Source organism: Podarcis pityusensis (genome assembly GCF_964106645.2).
Source record: "Podarcis pityusensis genome assembly, chromosome: 5".
Classification (NCBI taxonomy): domain Eukaryota; kingdom Metazoa; phylum Chordata; class Lepidosauria; order Squamata; family Lacertidae; genus Podarcis; species Podarcis pityusensis.
The window spans coordinates 28,782,954-28,809,998 of NC_138032.1; the positions used below are offsets into that span (position 1 = coordinate 28,782,954).

The following is a 27,045-nucleotide window of genomic DNA, read 5'->3' on the forward strand; positions in this document are numbered from 1 at the left end:
AGGTAACCAATGTCTCCAATGGATTCTAGCTATGAACACATATGCATTCAAAATGTGTGGAGCTTTGCCTACTTGATAAAAACCTAGCTCTTTCAGATAATCACAAATTTTGATTTCCAATTAAGCAACATAAGGTAAAGGTAAAGGGACCCCTGACTGTTAGGTCCAGTCGTGACCGACTCTGGGGTTGCGGCGCTCATCTCGCTTTATCGGCCGAGGGAGCCGGCGTACAGCTTCCAGGTCATGTGGCCAGCATGACTAAGCCGCTTCTGGCGAACCAGAGCAGCGCATGGAAACGCCGTTTACCTTCCCGCCAGAGCGGTACCTATTTATCTACTTGCACTTTGACGTGCTTTCGAACTGCTAGGTTGGCAGGAGCAGGGACTGAGCAACGGGAGCTCACCCCATCGCGGGGATTCGAACCGCCGACCTTCTGATCGGCAAGTCCTAGGCTCTGTGGTTTAATTCACAGCGCCACCCGCATCTCTATTAAGCGACATATCAGCTGTCTAATTTCAGGATTCATTGTTCTTCAATGTGATTTCTTTAGATTGTTTTTCAGTTCATTACTGAAATAATGTAATTTCCTGGAGAGTTGCACAAGGATCCAGCAGTGGGCTATGGGGCACCAAATGCTGCTGGTGTGCAAGCTGGGATTCATTGAACTCAAAGGGGCTTACTTCTGAGTAAACACATACAGGATTGCACTGCTAATTTAGCATGCAGAGGGGGTAGGGTGAACATCGAATGAATTTCTAGGGGCCAGATTCAACACAAGGACTTCTGCTGGCATAGTGGGACTTTCCATCTTCTCCCCCCCCCTGTACCCCCCAAAATTGGCTTGGGAGAACCCAAGAACAGTGGGTGGGTGGATAATTCTGTCTGGCAAGGTGAAATGCTTGTGTGGAAGGAATGATTGCCATAGCACCACACTGAATTCCTCCCAAGGTTAGAAATGGAATTAACAAATTGTTGGTGCAGAACACACAGAAACAGTCGGTTGGCAAGTCTGTTTACTAATTATTACTGAAAAAAGTTACCCATTTAGCCGAGGATAGCCTGGTGGAAAAAAAGATAGCCTGGTGAAAAAGAGCACAGGGCTTCTGCATCTTTAATAGTGGTAATAGAAAAGGGACTTCAAGAAGATCCCTCCTGCCATCCCTTTTTCTATACAACTTTTAAGGTGCAAGGTTCCTGTGCTCTTTTACAGGAGTTATGTCCTCTTTCCCCATATGACTACCCTAAGAGCAGTGCTCTCCCCACCCAGGGAGTACTCAAGAGTAAGAAGTACCAGCACCTCTCCTTTTTTTGGTGTGACGCTTACTGTAATAACTTCATGATGAGTTCCAGCTTCTATTTTTCTGGGGCGGTGGGGGGGGGAGAGAAGCACTGCCTAGGAGTACACATATATTCTTATACTGCTGCTGCACACCAGTCTCTTTGATGTGAATAGCAGCAATAGAAAAAAACAAAACAAAACTGAAAGGTGAAATAGGTTTTGAAGGAGCATGTTATATCAAGTTTGTTAAAAGAATAACGGAGCGAGCAATCAAAGTTTGTTTATAATGTTGAGAAGCTTTGCATTTGAGGGCCGTGAGTAATGTGGGGAGGCGGTCTGAGTATATGGTACTTATAGGCACTAGGCAGCTCTCTGTAGATGATGTATAGCCAAGACTATGTTGCGTAATCCTATGCACGTTTACTGAGAACTAAGGCTGCAATCTTAACCCCACTTAACTGGGAACAAGCTACACTGAATTCTATTGGATGTACCTTTGATATTTTTGAAAGCCATTTCCCCTAATATGATGCAACTTTGTGTGTTATTTTCACTAAAATACACTTTACCCTAGAACAGGCTTCTTCAACCTACAGATGTTTTTTGGCCTACAACTCCCATGATCCCTAGCTAGCAGGACCAGTGGTCAGGGATGATGGGAATTGTAGTCTCAAAACATCTGGAGGGCCAAGGTTGAGGAAGCCTGCCCTAGAATATGTATTTCTGTACACATCAAATACTTAGGCTGCAAATCTAAACACATTTACTTGGAAGAAAGCTCCACTGAACACAGTTACTTCTGAGTAAACATGCACAGGATCTCGCTTGTAGCTAGGCATTTAATTATATTACTTTTGATTTACTGTATGAATTGAATCTGAAGCCACAATGCCAAATGAAACAGCTTTGCAAACTCAAGAATAATTACTGGACGGTACTTGACCTCTGCAGAATCTGGTTGGCAGATATAAATAGCATTTATTTGAATCACAGTCTATAAGAATAGTTATGATTACACTAATTGCAATGCAATCCATTCCTTTGATTATTCCCTTCCCCTCCTAAAAAAAAAAGCCCTGTGAACTATTTAACAGGCTCACAAAAGTTGCTATTTGGTGATGACACTATAATAAAAAATAAACTGAAATAGGAAACATTAAAGTTGGATAAAATTAGCACAAGAAGAGTGCATTGAATAGGATAGTAATAAGATACTGTGAAAAGACTGCTGCAATCTGAAACTTTGACTGTGAACTAGAGCCAATATAACTTCTTGTTCCTGATTTCATTGACAATTGTGGGATTATATTTTGTTTACTTGATTGAAGGCACAATCAATGGGACCTGTTCTGGATTGGCACTTGATTAATAACATCCAGCCACAAAATTTTTTTTTACATCACCTCGACCTTTGTTTTAAGAACAGATTTGTACCAGCTGACGCTGTATAAAAGGATTACTGATTTACTCATAGAATTTGGTCAAACTGTAAAAAGTGAGCAGTGGGCAGTAATGAGGCATGTACTGAGTCTTTTGTGTTACATAATCACCATGTCAACTAAGCATTACAGAAACCGCTATCATCACATTGCTCCAAATGCAGATTATAGTCTGGAGAAATGGCCGGAAGCAAAGGAGAAAAAACATCTGTGCTGCTTAATCCGAGGGAACAGAGGATGTAATAAAGAGGAGAAGAGGAGAGCAGTAGAGGTAAAAGGTGAGGCAATGCTTAAGAAGGCAGGTACTCATACAAGGGCAACAATGAGAGTAGGTGAGATTGGTGACCAGAGAAGCCAATTTAGGGTTTAGAAGGACTTTAAGTACAGGCAAGTGTGAAAAATACATTCAGAATGATTCAAACATTTGGAATTTTTATTTCATCTAGCATTATCATTATAAGAAAGTAGAGCTAATGGATTACTCTTGTACAGTTTTTTAAAACTGGGGAACAATGCCAGGGAAGGTGTGTGAACCATTACTTAAGTGCAAGACTAACATTTCTGTAAGCAGCCCTTCTAACTTTCAAGTATTATCTGGCCAGATAAAGCAGCATCATTTGCAGTGCTTCTAGAAGCTGAGATTTGTTTTTGTTTTTTTGCAAGAGAATGAATAGGGAGTTTAATCTTGTGAGCTTAATCTCGAACAGCCAAAGCTTTACTTTCCAGTAGCAGAGATCAATGATCATGCAGAAAGAAACTGTGGCCAGTGCCCATTCTCTAAAGTGCAAATAGTAAACACACCAAAATTAGTACACCTTACAGTGGTACCTCAGGTTAAGTACTTAATTCATTCCAGAGGTCAGTACTTAACCTGAAACTGTTCTTAACCTGAAGCACCACGTTAGCTAATGGGGCCTCCTGCTGCTGTCACGCCGCCGGAGCACGATTTCTGTTCTCATCTTGAAGCAAAGATCTTAACCTGAAGCACTATTTCTGGGTTAGCAGAGTCTGTAACCTGAAGCGTATGTAACCTGAGGTACCACTGTATAGCTGATGCAGATATTTGGGACAGGGAGAAAGCACTACTTAATGTAAAAACCTCTTTGCTATTGAGAAATATGTGTAGCAAACTGCCTGGTGCATGTAATTTCCTACAGAATTGTAAATTGCAGGTGTTGAGACTGTGATTTAGACTGGGAGTGGAGCAGGGGGCAAAGAGTTATAGCCCTCCTACCCCCATGCCAGGCTAGCAATCTGAATCAGGGCCCCCACACCTGTAAATTGTTCTTGTTTTTTAAAAATTGTGCAATTGGTAATTGTGCAATGGGCATCTTGTCTTGTCTGAGTCTTAGCTGTTGTTCCCGAGATGCCACAACCGCTACACTCCTTATCTATGCCTTCCCAGACATTTCCCCTCATGCTGTTGCTCTGATCTATTCTACAGGCCTTTTAAGTTCACTATGCTGCCACAGGTATGTTTCTAGCTCTACCCCTCATACAATTCATGATCTGTTCACAACATCCTCTGCCACAAGGTGTGGTGATGAGGACTTGCTTTGATGGTTTTAGAAGTGTATTAAATAAACTCAGCAGCTTTTATTTGCTTCTTTGATTGATTGATTGATTGATTGATTGACTGAGTTATACACCACCCTTTATCATAAGATCTCAGGGCAGTTCACAGAATAAAATAAAGGATAAAAACTAGTAAATAAGTAAAACAGAACGGTAAAACAAGGTCCTCTGATGAACGCAGACTCTGAGACAGTTTATATGGGGAGAGGCGGTCATTCAGGTATTGCAGTCCTGAGCCATTTAAGAGTTTATATGTCAAAACCAGCATTTTGAATTGGACCCAGAAACTAACTAGCAACCAGTGCTGTCAGGCCAGGATTGGTGAAATATGCTCTAACCGTCTTGTCCCAGTGAGCAACCTAGCCACTGAATTCTCCACCAGCTGAAGCTTCCAAACCATCTTCAAAGGCAGCCCTACGTATAACACATTGCAGTGTAACAACTAAACAGGAACATATAGGCAGGGCTGGCATCTGCACCTGACACCCCTGACAGCCTTGATCCAAATGCCAGGGCAGCATGTCTTGCCTGCTCTGTGTTCCCATTGTTATTATTTTTCTACCCCTCCTTGTTTTTATTTTTCTGGCCCAGCACTCTGAGCAGTGCCAGTCAGCTGGATCTAGCCATGCTTTTGATTTCCCTCCTCTCTGGGGCACTGTGGTAAATTAAAGAGGAATGTATACACAGCTGCCCAGTGCTGCTTGGAGCCATTGCAACCAACCAAGTTCAAAAGGGCCGAATGACACAGGGCATCTTGCCCGGGGCCCTCTCAAGGCAGGAGCCAACCCTGCACCCAGATTCAGAGGTGGCAAGCCACTGAGGGCCAGTTGCTGGGGAGACAAATGAGGGAGGGCCTCAGAGTTCCTCTGAGCATGTTCAGAGCACACTGCTCAAAGGCAGTATCTCAGTGGAAGCACCAGCCCTGAGATGAAACCCTATGGCAGAGGAGCCATAGTTCAGTGGTAGAGCATCAAACTTACTTACTTACTTACATTTATATCTCAACTTCCCTCTGAGGAGCTTAAGGTGGCCTATGTAGTTCTCCTTCTCCCCATTTTAGCCTCACAACAACTCTGTGAAGTAGGCTAGGCTGAGAGTGAGTGACTGGCCCAAGGTCACCCAGTGAGCTTCCCAGCTGAGTGGGGATTTGAACCCTGGTCTCCCAGGTCCTGATTCAACACTCTAACCCCCTACAACATACCATGTTTTCTTTTCCTCCTTCCTACACCACTTTGTGAACACTCATGTGCTCTTTATGGTTGGATTTGAAATATTTGCTACATCTTCTTTTCCACAGGCTGAACGAGCCTCATGGCAAAATGAAACCTCACCTGGCTGGTAGTGAGAAGGACAACAGTCAGAGCGGAGCATGTGAGAGCTGGGAAGAAGCTAGCAGAAGCCAGAGGCTGAGAGCCATGATGGATTCCTGCTTGAGTCCAAGGCTGCAACTATGGGAGAAGCAAGACCTTCCAGGGTGTTAATGCTGTCAGCCCTGGATGTATATATGTGTAAGTAAATGATACACCATAAAGATACCAGAGTCTATGCCATGGGTAGGCAAACTAAGGCCCAGAGGCTGGATCCAGCCCAAATGCCTTCTAAATCTGGCCCGCAGATGGTCTGGGAATCAGCATGTTTTTACATGAGTAGAATGTGTGCTTTTATTTAAAATGCATCTCTGGGTTATTTGTGGGGCATAGGAATTTGTTCATCCCCGCCCCCCCCCAAAATAGTCCAGCCTCCCACAAGGTCTGAGGGACCGTGGACCAGCCCCCTGCTGAAAAAGTTTGCTGACCCCTGGTCTATGCTGTCCCTCATTATTCCAAGGAAACCAAACCTGGGTATTGCACCCTCTAAGGCAAGTATTATGCCCTCTCACTGGGGCCTCCATGCGGCGCGCTGATGTCACAAGCCAGAGCTGCAGGGCAGTGGCAGGACATGTGTGTGCTCTTCCTTGAGCTGGGGAGTGCCACCATGGCCGCAAGTCTCACCGTCCACCCATCTCTTCCACTGGTGCTGCACGCTGTGTGGCCAAGGGATTTAAGGGCTCATCCTCTCCCAGTTCTTGCTCAGCATGCTGCTCAGGTGAGGCAGGCGGGCAGGACAGGGAGCAGCTGCAGAGGTGTGCCTAAATTTTTTTGCGCCTGGGGCAATTGCCCTGGTAGGCCCCTTTTCCCCATGCTATGCCTCTGCTTGGAACCCCTGGAATCTCTCGCCACTTGAAGATTGGGGTAGCATGCAACAGTATATAAAGCATTTTGGCCACAATGCCTGAAGAGAGGGCACAGCCACGCAAAGAATTAAATCAGCGGTATTTGGATGCAATGACCTGCCAAGGAAGCTGCAAGGCGAAGCAAGGGAGGATACTATATCTGTTTAGGTATGTTAAGGAATGCTATTAGAAAATTGGTAAAGAATGTAAATAACAATTATAGCATCCAAAACTTCCCAAAACTTCAGAAATGAGCGCTGAGATAAATTTATGAGGGTGAGATAAATGATTCAGAATTGAGAACAGCCAAAAAAGAAGAAAAAGTGGCCAATTGCAACCATGCACAAATAAAGTATATATAAAAATATAGAATAGATGTAAGTCATTTCTATCTGCACAAATAATTTACAATAGAAATAAGTATTTTCTATTGTAGATTATTTTCCCTGTGAAATAGCTATATCAGTTATTTGCATTTACATTTAACTTGTAATATTGGCCAAAAAAAGTATTATCATTTTGCATTAAATGAATTATTATAGGTTTTATATTTCTGAAATTAAGGGCACAATCTGAACCCTAGAACTGTCAGGGTTAAGAATCCAGTGGATCTCTGACTGAGCCAGGATGTTCCAAGCTCAGCCGGGTTACACCAGCATAACTTCCTCACCTGGCCCAAGTAGAGATATGCCAGCATCTCTTGCCCATCCTGGCTCAGCTGGGACACAGCATGGCCACATGACCCTGGGAACCCGGCATAAGTTGAGCAATCAAAAAGAGTGGTTTAAAAGGCTTGTTTCTCCTAGGCTTGGCCCTGCTCCTGAACAGAGTCTGGATCTGGCATAACTTTTGCCAGTAACGCTGCAGCTAGGATAATTTACACTGGCTCCCCATAGTTAGGCTTGCTCCCCCAATTCATTACATTGTGGCTTATTGTATATTATTTTTTGCAAAATGGCAATCCGTGTTTGGTTTTCATTGCTTTCGTACACAAAAGAGCTATCTCAGTCCTTGTTGCTGTCCTTGGTGAAGCACACAGCTTCCAGCTGGATACCGCCCCTCCAAAAAAAAAAAAAACAGATTAGGACTGTGGCACAGAGGAGAGAATTTCACCTTTTAAACCCACCCAATGTCACACCTGAGGCTGCTGTTTGCCTCCTGAAGGCACTGTTTGCTGCATCATTTTCTGCTGGGGATTCCAGTACGCATAGTCCCAGTGGAGAAGACTCCCCACAATGGCCTACCCACGGTCATCCCCTTCCGCTGCCCTGCCCTAGATGAACTTGAGGGGCAGGGGAAGTGGATGCTATGGGCAGTACTCACTGGGCCAAGATGAGCAGAGCCCTCATTTGCCTGTGAAGAGGGATGTTAGCTTTTGCAAGCACTCTGTTGGAAAGCTTGCAATATCCTGATTTCCTCCTTTTTTAAAAAAACAAATGTTATTAAAACAACTAGAAAAGGTTCAAAAAGAGCAATCAGGTTTATAAAAGCCTGGAGCACATCCCCCATGAGAAAATGCTAGAGTGTTCAGGAATTGCTATTTTTTAAAAGGGGTTGGGGAGAGATGACTAAAGGAGAATATGACAGAGGTTTATCAAATTGCGGAAGAATGTGTAGAGAAGTTTTTTCCTCTCTAATTAGAACTCAGGGTCACTAATGACGTTGGTGGAGAGTTAGATTTAGGACACACAAGATGAAGTACTTCTTTACACAATGCATAAATTTAAAGTATTTGCTGCCACAACGTGTGATGATTATAGCTCTTAGCTTAAATGGTTTTAAAGGAAGATAGGACACATTCATAGATGATAAATCTGTCAGTGGTTGTTAGCCATTGTTCAAAGGGCCCATGCCTCATAACAGGAGTTGCTAGAGGGAGGGTGGTTGTTTTCATGGCCTGCTTAAATATGAAACAAGACGTTGAACGTTGGACAAGTCTACTTATCATCTCATCCAGTAGGTCCCTTCTTATGACAGCCCAATTACTCCTGCTTTCAATTTGTGGCACACTGTGATCCAAATAACATAAATTAATAGGGGATGGTAAGAAGGCATGGAGGGAGCAGGTTTGGGCCAACAGGTTATATTTAAATACCCTTTGGTCCCTCCAGCCTATAAACCTATAATCAGGATTCCCAGATAGAATATTGGTTTATTGTGGACATTACAGTGGAAGGTGTTACTGTAACAGCTACACAGCAGTGGCTGCAAACTGTTTGGGCCAGTGGGCACATTATCCAACTGGGAAAACTGTTGTGGGCAACACACACACCCCACACCCTATTCTACTGGATACATGCTTCTTTCAAGTTTAATCAGTGGAAGGAGGAGCACCAAAGAAAGCCTCTGTGGGAACACATGCCCCTGCAGAGGATGATGATGATGATAATTATAATTTATTGCATATTAAAAACATGATAAAACATCAAACATTAAAAACTTCCCTAAACAGGGCTGCCTTCAGATGTCTTCTAAAAGTCAGATAGTTGTTTATTTCCTTGACTTCTGATGGGAGGGCATTCCACAGGGAAGGCGCCACTACCGAGAAGGCCCTCTGCCTGGTTCCCTGTAACCTCACATCTTGCAGTGAGGGGGAACCGCCAGAAGGCCCTCGGATCTGGAACTCAGTGTCCGGGCTGAATGATGGGGCTGGAGACACACCTTCAGGCATACTGGGCCGAGGCTAGGTCAGCACCAACACTTTTAATTGTGCTTGGAAATGTACTGGGAGCGAATGTAGCTCTTTCAGGACCAGTGATGTCATGATGTCATGATGGTGACCCCTCCATACAGTGACTCCAAAAGGATTGATGCAGTGCTGCTAAATTATCACCAGGCATGCATGCCTACAAATGGATTTTGGTTGCAGATTGGATGAGCATATGAGCCATACAGCAAACAGCATTGTCAACCCAGTACTGTAATTCATACAAGGGAAGTGTCAGGCAAGCAGCTGCATCACTACACTGTCTCTTTTCTTTTTTTCCTTTCTGGGATGGTTCTCACATTTACAACTTGACTGGCAAGGGTGTGGGGCAAACGACTAAAGACAGAAGGAACCCAAATATCCATCCATTTAACCATGCCAAAGACATGCTGCCCATCACAAGTTACCCTCCCAAATCCACCTGTGCAGTGCAGTGCAGATGCCAAGCAAAAGGCAGGTGCAATTCAGAAAGATACCTCCTGATGGACGAGCAAGCTTTAAAGAGCAGAAAACCAGAAGGTTCACCAGCCAATCTTGAGAGACAGGAATTGGTCTCAACCATGGGATCAGTCAGATTCTCAGAGTGAGCCAGAACGTTGGGCATGGAACGTCAGCAAGTAATTAATGAAGGCAAGAGTGCCTTTGAGCACACACAGAGTGTGATTTCCCCTTGCCACAGAGTAACCACAACCACCTTCCCATACTTCTGGGTGGTGGGGTGGTGGAAGGTACAGCATGCACTGAGCTGCTCCCTTTTCCTCCTGTGGCAGAGTCCCTAGGCCTTTGGGCTACTTGAAAGATAAGACATTCCACACGTGAAGCCACTTCTACGCAGGACAGAGCTGCACCTGGACACTTGCCTGTCACGCAACTTCTAAAGGCCACAGAAGCCCTGTAAGAAACGAATAGGAAAGCAGAGCGGGAGGGACGTCAGCCAACCCCGAGGCAGCAGGTTTCAGCGCTGGCCCTCAACTCACCTTTGCAGCCACAGCAATGGGGAGGCGGTCCTCCTGCTGCCCAGGCGAAGCGCTCAGCAGGGCAGCGAAAAACAACAGCCCGAGACACCAGGAGCCGGGGCGCGCGGGCTCCTTCATGCCTCACGGCGCGCTTTCCCCTCAACTCTCTGGCGCGCGCTCTCCCTCTCGGGTCCTCCTCTCTCTCTCGCCTTCTCAGTGCCACAGGTCGCGCGGTCCGCAGCTCCGTTCTTGACAGACCCGCTGTCACCATTCACGGACCGACGGTGCGGCGGCGCGGCGCTGGCGCCTCTCTCTCTCTCTCTCTCTCTCTCTCTCTCTCTCTCTCGCTGCTTGCTTTGCGCCCCCCGAGAGAGGTCCGCGTATGGGCAGCCCCTCGGGATAGCCCGGGGCGGGGCCGAAGCTGCGGGAAGGCGCGTGGAAGCTGGAGGTGCGAGAAGGGAGGGGGTAGAATCGAGGGCGGGGCGAAGCAACCCGCAAAGAGAGAGAAGCGAAGCGCGAGAGTCGCTTCACGCCTGGCTTGGCGGCGCTTGCTTCGCCGAGGCCGGGAGAGCGCGGCGGGACGCCGAGGCGCGGAGACGCGAGCGGCTCCTCAGGGCTTGGTCCCCTTGAAGTGAGGTACTTCAGAGACTCTCGCGGGAAGGGAATGCGTGGCGCGCGCGGGGAAGCGAAGGTGTCCAGGGAAGTGGGGCGCGTCTCGTCAGGCACCTGTGGCGACGTTCTCTGCGGGAAAGGGCGTCTTTTCCTCTCAGCCTTTTTCTATGGTGGTCCTTCAGTTTCCACCCAGGAACTTCCGAGCCCTAAAAAAAAGTCTCTTGGATAAAATCCCACCGTGATACTCCCCCGCCTCCCCCCCCGCCCCCGCCGGAGCAGGGACGGGAGATAAAGCAACATAACCGTCAGACATTCGCCTAAGCATCCAGTACAGCTGGCCGCGCGCTGGGATCTTTGCTGGCTCTCCGGGGTTTGTTTTCCTGTCAGGCAAAGGATGAAGTAGGCTGTTGCCTGTGGGGGCTTGGATAAAAAGGTGGCGGGGGGGGGGGCGCATGTCAGGCAGTTTCTCGGTCCGTCAGCAATTGGCAGTAGCTGTCCCATACGGGGATCAAACCTGCAACCTTGCGTTATCAGCGCCACACTCTAGCCAGCTGAGCTATCTGGAGGTACATAATTCACCTTGCGGAAGCTAAGCCGGTCTGGACCTGGTTAGTGACTTGTTGGGTGACTGGCTGGGATCTACATTGATGCCACATCATGTTCCATGGCAGAAGAGAGGCAGGATATATATGCAGGACAATAAATATCACTAGGAAGCTTGGTATGTATGCTTACAAAGTACCGTAACTCTTGCACTGCAAATTGATATCTGAAGGGAGGCATCTCAAATATTTTTGCTTTACTAACCTGCAGAGATATTCAGCTTTCTCCAGTGCTAGGGTGGGGCTGGCAAAGCACAATCTGAGCTCTGCTTCAGGCAGCAAAAAAATTTTTGGCCCACCTAGATCCGGGAGGCACAATTTCCACTGACTTTCCAGGTAGAGACTTGAAACATATCAGGCATACTGAGCTAATGCACATGACATTGTAGGCCGACACGGCTCCAATCAGTCCCAGATGGAATGGCCAATGGTCAGGGGTGATGGGGAGTTGTTGTCCAGCAACATCAAGAGAGCAGCATGTTGGCTACCCTTGATGTAAGATATACACGCACTAGGCCAATCCTACCAAGGCAAGCAAAAATAATATGGCATAGAGTGTGATCACTGGCCCATGTTGCCCAGTATTGCCTATTTGAACTGGAAGCAGCTCTTAACGGGGTCTCAGGCTGGGGCTGAGCTGCTACTTGAAATTCCGAAAGCTGCATTGACCCTGGATAGCTATTGAGTTGAGCGTGGTTGCAGTTGGTTGAGCGTGGTGCAGATATTGCCAAGCTTGCAGAGACTCTGGGGACAGCTGCATATTCCTGCATTGCAAGGGGTTAGACTAGATGATCCTCAGGATCCCTTCCAGCATCTATGAAAATGCCAGTGGTTAAACCTGGAACCTCCCATTAGCAATTCCTGTCTAGCAGCAGCAATCCACGCACATAGCACAGTCCAAAACTGTAGTGAAAGCGTTACCACACCCATTATAGCATCTGTTCCTTTCCTTTGTGCACCATCACTAGAAAGTTGGCCTTGGAGCATGAGCAGTCTGTTCCATCAACCCCATTTTCACCCCATGAACCAAATGGGTAACTTGAAGGGCTGGTGTTCTGGGCTGCATCATCTGTGGGGATTGATCCCTGCATACTCTTGCTTTGAGAAGGGGGTTGGACTAGATGATCCTCAGGGTCCCTTCCAGCGCTTATGATTCCGCATGCAAATATTGCAGTCTTTACTAATCTTTTTGAAAATGGCTGTGGACGATGCTTGTGTGTGAGGCACAGAAGTGTGTCCTGAATAAATTTATGTCAGCTTTTCTTCTGATATCTCAGTCTTCAAGGGAGATACTTTACAAGTAAGCAAAGTATGTTGAATAGAGAAGTTAAACCAATAGCCTCACTTTGAAGCAATTTATGTATAAGTACATGCTACATTAAAAGTGACACGGGTGGCGCTTTGGGTTAAACCACAGAGCCTAGGACTTGCCGATCAGAAGGACAGTGGTTCGAACCCCCACGACGGGGTGAGCTCCCGTTGCTCGGTCCCTGCTCCTGCCAACCTAGCAGTTCGAAAGCACATTAAAGTGCAAGTAGATAAATAGGTACCGCTCCGGCAGGAAGGTAAACGGCGTTTCCATGCACTGCTCTGGTTCGCCAGAAGTGGCTTAGTCATGCTGGCCACATGACCCGGAAGCTGTACGCCGGCTCCCTCGGCCAATAAAGCGAGATGAGCGCCACAACCCCAGAGTTGGCCACGACTGGACCTAATGGTCAGGGGTCCCTTTAACTTTACCTTTGCATGCTACATTCCTAATTTTACTGAGTTGGAATATGTACATTGGCATGATCATGTCTAGGAATTGAAATACCAAGTCAGTTATTGGTGGGGTGGGATGTGCAGTCTATCTGGTCACTTGGGGACCGAAGTATATACAGTGTGCAGTGTGATCACACTGAATGTTAGTTTTAAGCAGGTGCTAAAGGGGTGGGTGGGTAGGGACTTCTGATCAAGATTAGGCCCATGGCATGTGGGGAATTACCCTTAACTCCTGCATTGCAGTCCCAAGGAAAACATCCTCTCTCCCCAGAGCTGCTATCAGCACAGTGCATTTAACATAACATATAGCTTGGCATTTGGCTTTGCAGACATGACAGCTGCTAGGGAATAGCGTCCATTGTGCGTCTATATTTTTAGTCTGAATCCTTATACAGAACTGCTACTGGTCCTTTTCCCTGGAAAAGAAACAATGTGAATTTGTGTGCATAACCATCCCTTTGTACACCATTGTATCATATAACGGGGTGCATTATATCAGTGAGTTTTATGTACATTCTTAAAAAATGTACAGCTCTTCTCTTCAGCGTGCCATGTAACCTGTTAACTTGCACAGGCTCACGTGAATAGTCCCTTATGAACATTAACTTTTCACTGGAATTTACCATGGGGCTTATAGCAGTGGCTGTTCCTTGGCCTTCAGCGCCAATCGATTACTGCCTTTGACCACAATAGCAGAAAGATTTGGCCTTGACTAACACGGCCATTGAGTTACCCTGTCATTTCCCTGCTCACAACAGACTGAGCTGTTGCAGCAGGTGCAGTAAGATGATCCTGCTGTCTTGTCTGTAAGGCTTTTTGCATTAACTGATCCAGGGAAAGAAGGTGTTACTTCCTGAAAACCAGCCTTGAGTACAAATTGGGAACGATGCTTCCATTTAAGAATGACATACTTCCAGTAGTCCCCTCCTCCTCTGTTCTATTTAATATTAAGCTATACTTGCCTGTGTTTTTCATGCTTATATTGACAATGCCAGAGTCCTATGGACATGTTATCCCACTTAAATCTAATAGGCTTAAAACACATTTCAAAAGAAGTATCAATAACCACGGACAGCAATGGTAGCATACTTTCAGCACCAGTGGATATATTTGTATTGGTTTGCTAAGTGCATCCACACACCATGATTGTGTATCTAGGGGAAAGCTGGGGTAGCCCACAGTTCACAGTGGTTAAGTCTCTCCTTGGGATTTCTGAAGAAAGTGAGCATGGCAATGTCTTATAAGTAGAGTTCCTCTCGAAAATGGTCTGGAAACTGCCAGATGGTCCAAAATAGGGCAGCATCTCGAATTGGCTGGCCCCACCTTATTACATCAATATTTTGTCATCTGCACTGGCTCCCAGTTTATCTCCAGGCTCAGTTCAAAGTGCTGGTAAAGCCTTAAAGAAGCTTGAAGCCAGGTTGCCTGAGGGCTTGTCTCCTCCCATACATCTATACTTGCCTAGGGTCTAATACAATATTCAGAGGGTCTTCTCAACTTGCTCTCCTGACACCAGTTGTGGTATTTGCTGCACTGAGTGAAGAATTTGTAAATATATTATTCCAGGGGTCAGCAAACTTTTTCAGCAGGGGGCCAGTCCACTGTCCCTCAGACCTTGGGGGGGCGGACTTTATTTTGCGGGGGGATGAATGTATTCCTATGCTCCACAAATAACCCAGAGATGCATTTTAAATAAAAGCACACATTCTACTCATGTAAAAACACCAGGCAGGCCCCACAAATAACCCAGCGATGCATTTTAAATAAAAGCACACATTTCTACTCATGTAAAAGCATGCTGATTCCCGGACCATCCGCAGGCCGGATTTAGAAGGCGATTGGGCCGGATCCGGCCCCCGGGCCTTAGTTTGCCTACCCATGTATTATTCCTTACTTTTTATTTTTCACAAACACAATAACATTTTAGGTTATTGTTGGTATTATTCTTTTCTTTTTTTCTAAATTTCATCTACTTTTATTCTGTTTTAGCTGTTTTTTGATGTTTAGGTTCTTTAGGTTTTTTATATTTTATGGTTTATGGTAGTATTCCACTATGTTTTACTCAGAGCAGAGCCATTGAAATGAATGAACATGATTAAGTCAAGTCTGTTGATTTCAGTGAGTAAAAATTGTGAACCATCAGGAGAACCTTTTGCTAACTGGTAGTAAAGAGATGATGCAAGTAAGTAACATTAAAGAAATCCTTCCTGAAAGATGTGTTCACCTCCACGACTATGTTTCTAGTGCAATCCAGACAGATGTTGTGAGTAACAATGCCCATCTGCCACTATTTTCTTTTTGGAAGAATTAGACTGCTGTGAATATGTGAAAGAGTAAGTTGCAGCCGCCCTCCTCTTCCTTCTGTGTAGACTCACTGGGACATGATTTTGGGGTGGGGAGCATAATAAATAGATATATAAGATTATACACTGTGTGGAGAGGCCTGTCTCATAATATCATAACTCATCCTCCGGCAGATGGAACAGACAAGACCAATAGTGGAAAGGCAGCTACAGCACATGCTATAGAGAGAAACAAGGGGCAGATGATGCTCATCAAACCAGGAAAGGTAGCCCATCTAGAAGAAGGAAAATTCTGGTCCTAAACCTCCACTGCCTATACTTATTTGTGAGGAAGGCTTTGGGAATAAAATGAGTACCAAAAACTACCCAGGGAGGGCCCACCCAAACAGATATATTAAATCTGTGACAGAATGCATCTAACTTGTCTCTTTTATTTTAGCAATAGAAGCCTTGGGGTCCACAGAGGAGGGTCAGGAATATAGCACATGGGAATAGGGCTTTAACCTAAGGTTACCAGATTTTTTTCAATTAATCCAGGGACACTTTAAATAAAATAAAATAATTAAATAAATACTATGTTCAGGACGTTGATGCTGCAGTGATGGTGGTGGCGGCAGAGGGGCGGCCACCGCCTTGACCTCAACCGCCACGTTTCCCCTTCCTCTGAGGCTTCTGTCTTCTTTTTCCATGAGCCTGGGAAACCCCTGAGTTGTTGGTTCTTCGGTGGTGGTGGGGAAGCGGTGCGCGGTGGATCAGGCATGGAAGGCGGAGAAGGAGGGCCGAGAGCGGTGGCAGCGGGGAGGCTCGGGCAGCACGATGCCTCCCTTCCCATCGGAGCAGCCCCAATCCCATTCCTACTTGCGTGTAAGCAGGAAGGGGTGGGGATCCCTCAGCTGGGAAAGGAGGCTTCCCGTTGCCTAACAGAGATTCCTGCCCCCTCCTGCTTGCATGCAAGCTGTGATAGGCAGCATGAAGCCTCCCTTCACAGCTTAGTTGTTGGGGTCAGGGAAGGTGAAGGCAGCTCGGAAGCTGCATCTTAGAGCCCCTGCGCCACCATCATATGGGGACTTCTGAGCAGCTCCTGAAGCCAGCCAGAGCCAGCTGCTCCAGGCTGCTGAGACTGTTTTTCCCGGGGACATTAGATGAAATCCAGGGATGAAATTTGTCTGGGGACTTATTCGCAAATCCGGGTACTGTCCCTGGGAAACAGGGATGTCTGGTAACCCTACTTTAACCTTTCCCCTACATTGCAATTCCCAATGAAAAAGAAACCTCCAAATCCGCTGTGAGGTACCAGTGGAGCTGTGGCACTGTGGTCTCAACCACTGAGCCTCTTGGGCTTGCCAATCAGAAGGTCAGCGGTTCAAATCCCCACAACGGGGTGAGTTCCCGTTGCTCTGTCCCTGCTCCTGCCAACCTAGCATTTCGAAAGCACGCCAGTGCAAGTAAATAAATAGGTATCGTTGCAGCAGAAAGGTAAATGGCATTTCTGTGCACTCTGGTTTCCATCATGGTGTTCTGTTGCACCAGAAGCAGTTTAGTCCTGCTGGCCACATGAACAGGAAAGCTGTCTGTGGACAAATGCTGGTTCCCTTGGCCTGAAAGCGAGATGAGTGACGCAACCTCATAGTTGCCTTTGACTGGACTTAACCATCCAGGGGTCCTTTACCTCTCTTGAAGCTAACAGCATCTTCTCGAGGAGAGGGTTTAATGGAATCATAGCTTGGGGTAAAATATTAACTCCCCCTTGCCACCTACCATTCCTCTATTGTTAAAAGCGGGGAAATAGATGTGTAAAATAAAGTCTTATATTTATTATATCTCTTTGCTTTGAACTCTAGCTCATGGCTGAGGGGAGATTCAAACAGAGAACTTTTTAATTTGAAGCTCGGGCTCTTAACCCCTATATCAAACCAGACATGTGGCCTTAGCTTGATCCACAACTCAGTTCCAGAAACATGCTTGGATTCTGATAAATATTGGCAAGTTCCACAGAAGAAATACTGGCTAGTTTCCACGTGCCAAAGGGGCTTTCAGCTTTAGGTTTTCAAGCAGGAGCATTTGCTGTACGGCTTGATAAGCCTCTTTTGGAACTGAGGTTAGTTTCGAAACCAGTTTGTCACATGACAGTGGAGACTGCGGTTTAAAAGAAAGTATGTTAAGAATCCCACTAAGCATGCACAAAGCATAATTAGAGAAGGTTTTAGACACAGGTCATTTTGGAAAAATTAGGAAGCTGCCTTATGCCAGATTTTTTTTTGTCCTGTCTAGGCTAGTATTTCCTACTCTGGCTGGCAGCAGCACACCACCCAGCAAGCATCCCACGATCCTTTTCTTTTTTAGCTAGAGATGCCAAGGATTGAACCTGGTACTTTCTGCACGCAAAACATGCACTCTGCTACTGAACAATGGTCATCCCTATAAAGATGATGACCTACTGGGCCAGATTTAACTAATGTATCCTACTAGCAGAAGCAAGGACTTCCGCTAGCACAGCAGGGCTCCCCCTAATCTCTCCAGCTGTTGCAGAGGATTGAGAGGACCTCCAAAACAGCATGTGGGGGGAAGGAGATGAGATCATTCAATCAAGTAAGCTGAAATGCTTGTGCTGATGGAACCATTGCCGCAAAACTGTGTTTAATTCCTCCCTTTGTATCAAACCCTTCATAATTGCTTACAAAAATGCATCCCTTTAACCCTCATGAGATTTGTTTCATGGACAAATGTTTTGCAAACATCAAGCAAATCATTCTTATCTATTTGTGTTTGTTGGTCCTTGAAAGACAAATTTATATTAGCCAGATAGTGGGATCAAAATACCTAGAACAGCTCGACTTCATACACAGGAAACCTACAAGGAAAACAAGTGAGCATTTGAGCCATGATAATAGAGAGCGCAATTGATCATTTACATTGGACTTTGTATCTGGGAGGATTTGTTGATATTTTCCAACATACCTCACCTGAAACATAATTTTAAAAATGTGGCATGTGAAGCTGAGTCATCTGTATACTTCTCTTATCATCAGATCATTTTTTTAAAAAAATGATATTTATTAAAGTTTCACATTAATAAAAAAGAGAAATTTAACAAATTTAACAATAAAAAGAAAAATACACAATACAAAATACAAAAGGAAAAAAGAAAAAACAGTTAAAAACAATTCCGTCTTTTCATCACTTCTTTTACGTTTACTTGTTTCCCGGACCTCCTCATACCTCCCTCTTTTGTATTCCAATTCAGTTTGTTAGTCCAGCAATTTCTTTCCCTCCTTTTTAATCCTAATCTTTAATCTTAATATATTATAACATTAAATTTTTACCTATTAAAAGCCAATTTCCCCCTCTTATCATCAGATCAAGAAGAGCAGAAGAATGTGGAACACGGTTTTCAGGCCAGTAGGAGCAGCGAGACACAGTCCTGATTGCTGAAAATTAAATTGTGATGACTTGAACTCAAATGTCCTGATATGAACTGCATCCACTATGTGTTCTTTAAAACGGATTGCATTTATTTTCACAGCTGCGTGGTAAGCATTATATGCCATCTTTATCAATTCCCTGAAACATTTCTGTTTAGATTTGAAGATGAGGTAACAGTCGTTTAGGGCAGAGGAAAATAGTAGAGAGTACTGATGAGAAGATTGTTGTAAGTACTCCAGTGGTAAGTACAAGGCAGGAAAGTCCCCCAGAACTTTGCTTGTGGTTCTCTGGATCCAAGCATACAGTGTTTCGAATAGAGAACAAAAGGGGGCAGAAGCAGTAAATAAATGCTATAGAATGATAGGAGCATACAGTATTCCTACTTGGGGGATAGAGCAAAAGATAAGGAAAGACAAGGTTTCACTGTAAGCTTTTGATTTTGCACATGCAGCTCAGGTAGAGGAAGTTGTTCACAATGGAGTTAATTTGCCCCACCCTTGAGGAGGCAGCAGGGAGGTGGCATTCCCTCCCCCCATTCCAACTCTCTTGGGCCAGCTCTGTGCATGAATGTTATCCAAATCAAATTATGGTATTTATGAAATTATACAGGAGACAGTGAACATCATGGAATAGCTGCCAAATTTTTACCCTGGGGATGCTAAAGAGTTTTAAAAGTGCTTAGTTTTTCTCTCTGCTTTTTAGATTCCTTGGTATTTTAGTCAATTGGGGTTGAATAAATTAACCTCGGTTTTCTTATCCACCAGTTGGCTGATATTTGTTCTTTCACTCCAACCAGTTAAAGGGGTAAGTTATTTGAATCAAAGTTTCCTGCTTCTCTTACTGTTTCCATCTGTTAACAGAATATGTTTCTACAGAGATCTCCCTTCCCAAATGCTTCTTTTCGTATTTGGGAGGTTTATACTATGGGGTAACCAGCCTCGTATAACCAGCATGCATAAAGGCATTAAAACCATAGAGTAAGCTTTCCTGCCAGCCATAGCTACATCACTTCACTTCACCTGAGAGGAACTAATAGGCAATCAAGTCTTTGTTTGTTTCAGTCTACTGTTTCAATCTGGTGTGTGAGGAAGTTTGAGCTGGTTGCTCCTGCTCAGCTGCATGACTTTAATCAGCCGTTTTTTGTTTCAGACAAGTGGGAAACTTTGGAAGGAGCTTTTAAAGGGGATATCTTTGGAATTCACTTGGAGGGGCACATTTTTAAGGTTTTACAGCATATATATATATATATATATATATATATATATATATATATATATATGAATGTTGGACTAGTCAAAACAAACAAACAAAAAGTATTAAATACTTAGATTCATTTCAGGACACCAACAATAGAATAATCATATAAAAAAACATCAGTTATTGTAGGCATGGATGGATTTGATGTGCCTGCAATTCTATACACACTTACTGGTAAGCTCAGCTAGATTTATTTCTAAGTAGACATTAATAGGATTAATAAGTAGACATTAATAGGATTTTGCTTTAAAGCTATAATTGCAAAATTAAAAAATGCATACTTAAGAATCAGTTAAGAGACTACTCTTGTGTCAGACTGTTTTAATTTATGCATATCTGTATTCTGTGCCCATAGTATTTCTTTTAACAGTATGCATTATAGAAAACACCTGCTGATTGGGAGCATGCATTACTTTATAGTTTCAGATGTTTAAAGATTCTCAGTTAATTTAAAAACTGAAGACTGTCAGTACATTGGCTATTTCACAGTCTGATGGCTGAGGAAAACCTTCACATCTGACATGGAACCACAGCACATCTCAGGAGATCTTGGAATACCTTCTAGGGCAGGCATAGGCAAACTCGGCCCTCCAGATGTTTTGGGACTACAATTCCCGTCATCCCTGACCACTGCTCCTGCTAGCTAGGGATCATGGGAGTCGTAGTCCCAAAACGTCTGGAGGGCCGAGTTTGCTTATGCCTTTTCTAGGGCACATACTTTGTTCATTCAGGCAGATATTGATTGGTCCAGATTGGGTTCCCCACCCCTGCATTTTACCTTTAGAAAGCCATTTTCCCAGTTGCTAATTGCATGAATGGTGTCACATCTGTTTTGGTTCTTAGTAATGGAAGATTGCTTGCCATTATAGACCTTCTTACAGAGGAACCCATGGTGAACTTAGAACTAACCAGATGGTTCCATGGAATGCAGCTTGAAAGCCACAGAGTGGTAGTTTTCATTGAGAATTGTCAGTTATTTTATGAGAAACTATCATGAATAGTTGTTAATCTATGTTTTGACTATTCCAGCATTTTAATCTTCAGTGCAAGGCAGAATACTGAAAAAATAAATACTTTGCCTAGAATGATAAAGAAATAGTTTTGGTTTTTGGGAGGAAAAAAACCAATTTTTAAAAAGCATGATTTTAACAAGGGAGACAAAGGAAATACATTTCCACATTCCTATGTTAATTCTGTCTCAAGATATAAAACAGGCTGGGAGGGTGAATGACCAGAGAATGCAGATTTTTGTGCATGCTGAAGGTCAAGAACACAAAATGTTTTGGAAATATTTTAGATAAGGAAAAAAGTGAGTTAGTTCATTTTACCAGAGAACTCTGCGTTCTCCTTGAAAAATGGAATTTTAAACCTATAGTATGTTTTATTAGGGAGAGAAAAAAACTCGCAAAAAAGGTATGTGACTAGTGTCATATCAGGGCTGCATCCAGTTGTCTCTTTCCACTCTGGGAAGCCTCTTTGATCCAGCAGAGTTTTCCATGACAGAAAGGGAAGGTGACTTTCACTGATTGCCTTCTGTGTCCTCCTTCCCACAAATCTCTGATAGGTGGTTGGAGAATCCTTTGGAGTAGCATGAAATATAACATTGGGAACTGCAGGAGAATGAGGGAATTTGCAGAAAGCGCCTCCATTGCCCTTCCACTTGTGGAAGCCTTAGTCTACCATGACCAGGGCAACACACATAGATACAACCTGCATAGTTCAATCCAGTCCAGGTACCAGTGGACTTGGCCGAATCTCTGTGTAGTCAGGAGGTCCCTTGCTACTGTCAACATAAATTAAATTAAAGTTAAAACACAGTATATCATCTACTTTTCAACACTCAGTTATCCCTGTGGCATAGTGTTCCAGGTATAACAGGGGTATGGAACCCCTTTCTGTTAAACTGACCTTATTTATTTACAAAAATCTTTCTATACTGCAATTCCTTTGAAATTATCAAAGCAGTTTATAACAATTATACTACAATAAAATTCACTCAAAATTTAAACAGACCACCAGCTGGCTATTAATGGCTTTTCCTAATTGTCTGCATAAGACTGGCAGTAAAGAAAAGCTTTCAGCAAATGTTTGAAGGACAATATAGAGGTGGGTGCCTGTTGAATTTCCATTGGAAGAGCACTCCCGAGGAGTGGACCAATAGCATGAAAGGCTCAGTTTCATGTTGATGCCAGATGAATCACACCAACTTGGTGGACATCCAGTTGTTCTCATACCGTATTGGCCCCAAAATAAGCCACACTTTTTTTTCCAAATTCCAACTGTGAAAAGTTTAAGTGTGGCTCATATTCGGAACCGAGCACTGCCGGCTTGGGGAGGTAGTGTCAGGAGGTGGGTGCACAGTGTGCTTAGATCTGGGCGCCGGGCGCCCCTTTGCCCTCCATTCGGGACAGTAGTGCCTGGAGCTGGGCCGCACCCACAAATAAGCCTTGAATTTTAAAGGTGCATCTTATTTGCAGGTGCGTCTTATATTCAGGCCAATTTGGTATATGTGATTCATTTACTATTTGAACAGGTTACAGATGCCTTTGGAAATCCATTGACTGACATTAAACCTTGTTTTGTCAAATGGAATATTTTAATATTATTTGTTTGAAACTGGTTCCCCCTGCCCCCGATATGCCTTATTTCTCCCAAATTATATCGAAATGTTAAATAAAATATAACCATCCCAACCCAGATAAGGTTATATATGGTTTGCTCCTATTGAGCCAAATGGCAACAATCCTATCTCTACTTACCTGAGATTATAACCCAATTGCACACAAATGGGACTAATTCCAAGTAATTTTGTATCGGATTATGCTGCACATTTAGCTAGATTGGGGCCAACAGGTTTGAAAATAATAAATTGTTAAACATGAGAAGACTAACTTCCATTTCTTTATAGGGTCAGTATGCATATATTAGTCGTTGTGGTGGACAGGATTGCACAGCTTGTCAATGTTTTCCCGAGAAAGGCTCAAGAGTAAGTGTTAAATTCACTTTATTTGTTTACCCCTCTTTCCTCCATTAACATGTATTCTAAAGTAGTTTACAAGTTTAAAAAATACAATAACACTTTAAAAGAAAGGGGGGGGACCACAGAACTACTGTTTTGAAGCAATAGTAAAAGCAGTTGGTCTAAAAGTATACCTTTGAAATTTCAAAGAGATGTAAATATTTTTAGCTTCATATCCATTTGCGAACCTTGATGATTTTTTTCAGCCTGATATACATTTGCAATTCACCTAACATGTTTTGATATTAAGGAAGATACTACAGATAGGCTGGGGAGGGGGGGAAATCTGTGTTTCGAAAATAATATATAGCCAACATTTCAATTTCACTTCAAACTATTTAGCTTTAAATTTCTCTGCATAATGATAATAGACTTATTCCCACTGAATATTATATGTAAGAACAGAGTTTAACACATTAGTCAATGAACTTTACACACAGTCCTTTACCCTGTGCCCTCTGTTTATTTGGGGGAGAATCAACCATATGGCAATGAGAAATAGAAAATGCCATTTGACCACAGTTGAATGAGCTGGAATTTTAATTGCTGAAAAATGCAGCCATTAAAATGTTAAACCAAGATCAAATAAAATGGAAGCACATGAGTAAACAGTACTTTGAAACTTGGCTTCCACTTGCTGTTAGGAGAATGCATAAAATCACCAACGTGCATAACTGCAGTTGTCTTTGAACAAAAGCCAGTTTGGATTACCTATTCTCTCTGTTTTATGAGGGAATCCAAAATATCTTGTTGTAATAGCACAGGAAAGATTATGGAGACTCTTGGCCATTATCTTGTATATAGTTAGGGCAGCTTAAGTCCCATTATATTCCAAATACTATTTTGTTTTATTTGAAAAAATTGCAATTCAAGCTCAAATGACACAGGGCCAGATTACCAAAATTTAGGGAGGAGATTGGGAGCACCCTTCCACCTACTTCCTGTCCTAGTCACATGAATTATACCCTCTCTTTCCCAATTGGCCATTGTTATTGTTTATTGTGATGTTTGAACCAGCATAACCGTAATGTTTCAGATATTTCAGAATAAACTGTAACCTATTCTTGTTTTGAGCCAGCCCTTCCAATTCTACAGTTCTGTGATTTCCTTTTTCTTACAAAGATGGTCACCAATCTTTAGCAAACTTTTCCGTAAAGCTTGTTCTTGCTTTCCCTTCTCCAAACATGCAATTTGTTTCCTTAAATGCAGAAGCCAAAGAGTATAAGCAGATTACCTTATTAAAATTGATCTCAATTAATAAGAATATTGTTGTTAATAATAAACACCACAAGATGTTCTGCTCTGACCTCTGAAGTTAGATCCCATTCACTACTTTAAGCTTCCTTGATAGAATTAAGCAGATCATAGAAACAAGGTTGCATTCACGGCATGACCCAATTTGGCGTTTCCTAAGAGATTGTGTCACATGCTCAGAGCAGAGCCAGTTGTAAGTATGGCTTCTCTGATGTTCATTTCTTCTGTAGCGAAAATGAATGACCAACATTTTATCCCCATAAGGTTGTCATTCGTTTCTGAGTTCTGAAAGTAAATTGTGGGCAAAAAATCTACCTAAACAGAATATTTCAGTCCAAATTTTTCAGGGATCTGTCATTGCACATTGTGGCCCAATAAATATGTAATGGTTTCTCATTATGTGCGTGATCCATGTGAGTCTAAGGTTCTCAAATTCCGTCCTTCCCTTTCTCCACACACAAGGGGAAGAAACTGTGTAACAAGTCACAGTTTGCTGTTTCGCCCTGGAAACTGGTTTGAACAAACCATAAAGTTAACAAACCAAAGCATCAGACCTTGTTAGCCAAATCAAATCTCCCTACTTCATTCTTCTAATAAGAAAAATAGAGAAAAGGTTATATTTATTATGAATGGAGTTGATACTATTCACTGTTCAGAAACTGGAAAGAGGAAATTGTCTTCTGCATGTGGTGCATCATTCAAAAGACTGTTCTCCAGAAAGATAAAATATGGCACCTAATGAGATTTAGAAAAATCCAAGAGGAAAGGCCCATTGATTGTTGTTACCCATTGATAAGGAGCCATATTTAGAGGCAGTATACTGATATTCAGTTGCTAGGGGACAACAGTTGGGGAGGGCTATTGTCTACATAACCTGCTGGTAGACTTCTTGCAGGCATATGATTGGCCACTCTGGAAAACAGAATACCTGACTGGATGGACACATTGGCCTGATTCAACAGGCTATCATCATCATCATCAATCTTGATGCCATCATACATAGGAAAATAAGCAAGCACCCTCCCTTCAGATGTCAAGGAGATAAAGAACCACATAACTTTTAGAAGACATCTGAAGGCAGCCCTGTAGATGGGTGGGGTATAAATAATCACCATCATCATCATCATCATCATCATCTCACTGGTAAGGGGAATGAGGTCACAAATGAACAGAATGTGTGGGAAACTTCATTCACATTCTCTCACAGATGAGGAAATTAAACTTCTAGAAGAACAAATTACTCCCCAGGAAATAGATACAGTACAAAAAGATCTCTACCCTAAGAAATTCTGTCGTCCAAATGGCTTCAACGCTCTCTGCTATAAACATTACAAAGATATTTTGATCTCCTATATGTCCAGATTTTTCCATGATATCTGAAAAGGGGATACCTTTTCAAGGACCTGGCTGGAATCCAAAATTGTCACAATACCCAAGCCATTTATGGATCCATTACAAGTAGAGCCCAATTTCATTGACTAATCAGTATTATAAGATATTTGCATTGATCTTAGCTAATTGAATAAACTTACTACCCCCGATCAATTTGGCTCTGTCCCTCAGCATAACATAGCAGACCACATAATAAAGGTATTAAACCTTATCACTCTTTCCAAACAATCAAAGTCGCTGCTTTCAATATGGCTCTAGATATTTGAAAGGTCTTTGACTACTTGGAATGGAATTTTCTGGTGCTAGTCTTCAAACAATATAAAATCTGGCCCTAACTTCCTTCCACGATTCAACTAATATATTCTATATCCCAAAGTATAGTTAGTCAATGGCTTAGATGGTACTCCTTTTAAAATATACAGGGGAACAAATCAGGGGTGTCCCCTCTCCCTTTTTCTCATTATCTTTGTTTGATAGCTAGAGGCTCTAGGGCTAAGATCTGACCCAGAAGTTGCTGGTATACTCTTCAGAGATAAAACATATACTCTGAATGTTTATGCAGATGATATAATGGTTACCACAAGAACCTCTTTGCAACAGTAAGAGCTTTGCAAAAGGAATGGACATATTTTGGCAAAATTTGGCTCTGTCCCTCAGCATAACATAGCAGACCACATAATAAAGGTATTAAACCTTATCACTCTTTCCAAACAATCAAAGTCGCTGCTTTCAATATGGCTCTAGATATTTGAAAGGTCTTTGACTACTTGGAATGGAATTTTCTGGTGCTAGTCTTCAAACAATATAAAATCTGGCCCTAACTTCCTTCCACGATTCAACTAATATATTCTATATCCCAAAGTATAGTTAGTCAATGGCTTAGATGGTACTCCTTTTAAAATATACAGGGGAACAAATCAGGGGTGTCCCCTCTCCCTTTTTCTCATTATCTTTGTTTGATAGCTAGAGGCTCTAGGGCTAAGATCTGACCCAGAAGTTGCTGGTATACTCTTCAGAGATAAAACATATACTCTGAATGTTTATGCAGATGATATAATGGTTACCACAAGAACCTCTTTGCAACAGTAAGAGCTTTGCAAAAGGAATGGACATATTTTGGCAAATTCTGAGGACTGTGTAAATTTTCAGAAATCTGAAACTATGTGCTTTAACGTTCCCCCTAAAATCAAAAAAGAACTAGGTACCCTATAAAAAAAATCAAACTGTCTTACAAAATTGAAATACTTGGGTATC

The 27,045-nt window shown here is 43.2% G+C and overlaps 2 protein-coding genes across 3 annotated transcripts in view; one reads left to right on the plus strand and one right to left on the minus strand.

The window, feature by feature from the left end:
• The window catches only part of COL4A3 (collagen type IV alpha 3 chain), a 98,350-nt gene extending 87,736 nt beyond the window's left edge, over nucleotides 1-10,614 (minus strand). Inside the window, exon 1 of one of the 2 annotated variants that reach the window (XM_081006849.1) lies at nucleotides 10,190-10,613. In XM_081006849.1, the coding sequence (XP_080862975.1) occupies nucleotides 10,190-10,306 (117 nt within the window). In that variant the 5' untranslated portion in view covers nucleotides 10,307-10,613. Of the gene's footprint in view, nucleotides 1-10,189 lie in introns of both variants that reach the window. The other variant, XM_081006851.1, reaches the window with a different exon arrangement.
• An 8,189-nt stretch (nucleotides 10,615-18,803) lies between these two features.
• Nucleotides 18,804-27,045, plus strand: part of COL4A4 (collagen type IV alpha 4 chain) — a 66,499-nt gene continuing 58,257 nt past the window's right edge. The window contains exons 1-3 of the mRNA XM_081007030.1: nucleotides 18,804-18,976; nucleotides 19,634-19,673; nucleotides 23,035-23,112. Of these exons, the coding sequence (XP_080863156.1) occupies nucleotides 18,933-18,976; nucleotides 19,634-19,673; nucleotides 23,035-23,112 (162 nt within the window). The 5' untranslated portion in view covers nucleotides 18,804-18,932. The remainder of the gene's footprint in view (nucleotides 18,977-19,633; nucleotides 19,674-23,034; nucleotides 23,113-27,045) is intronic.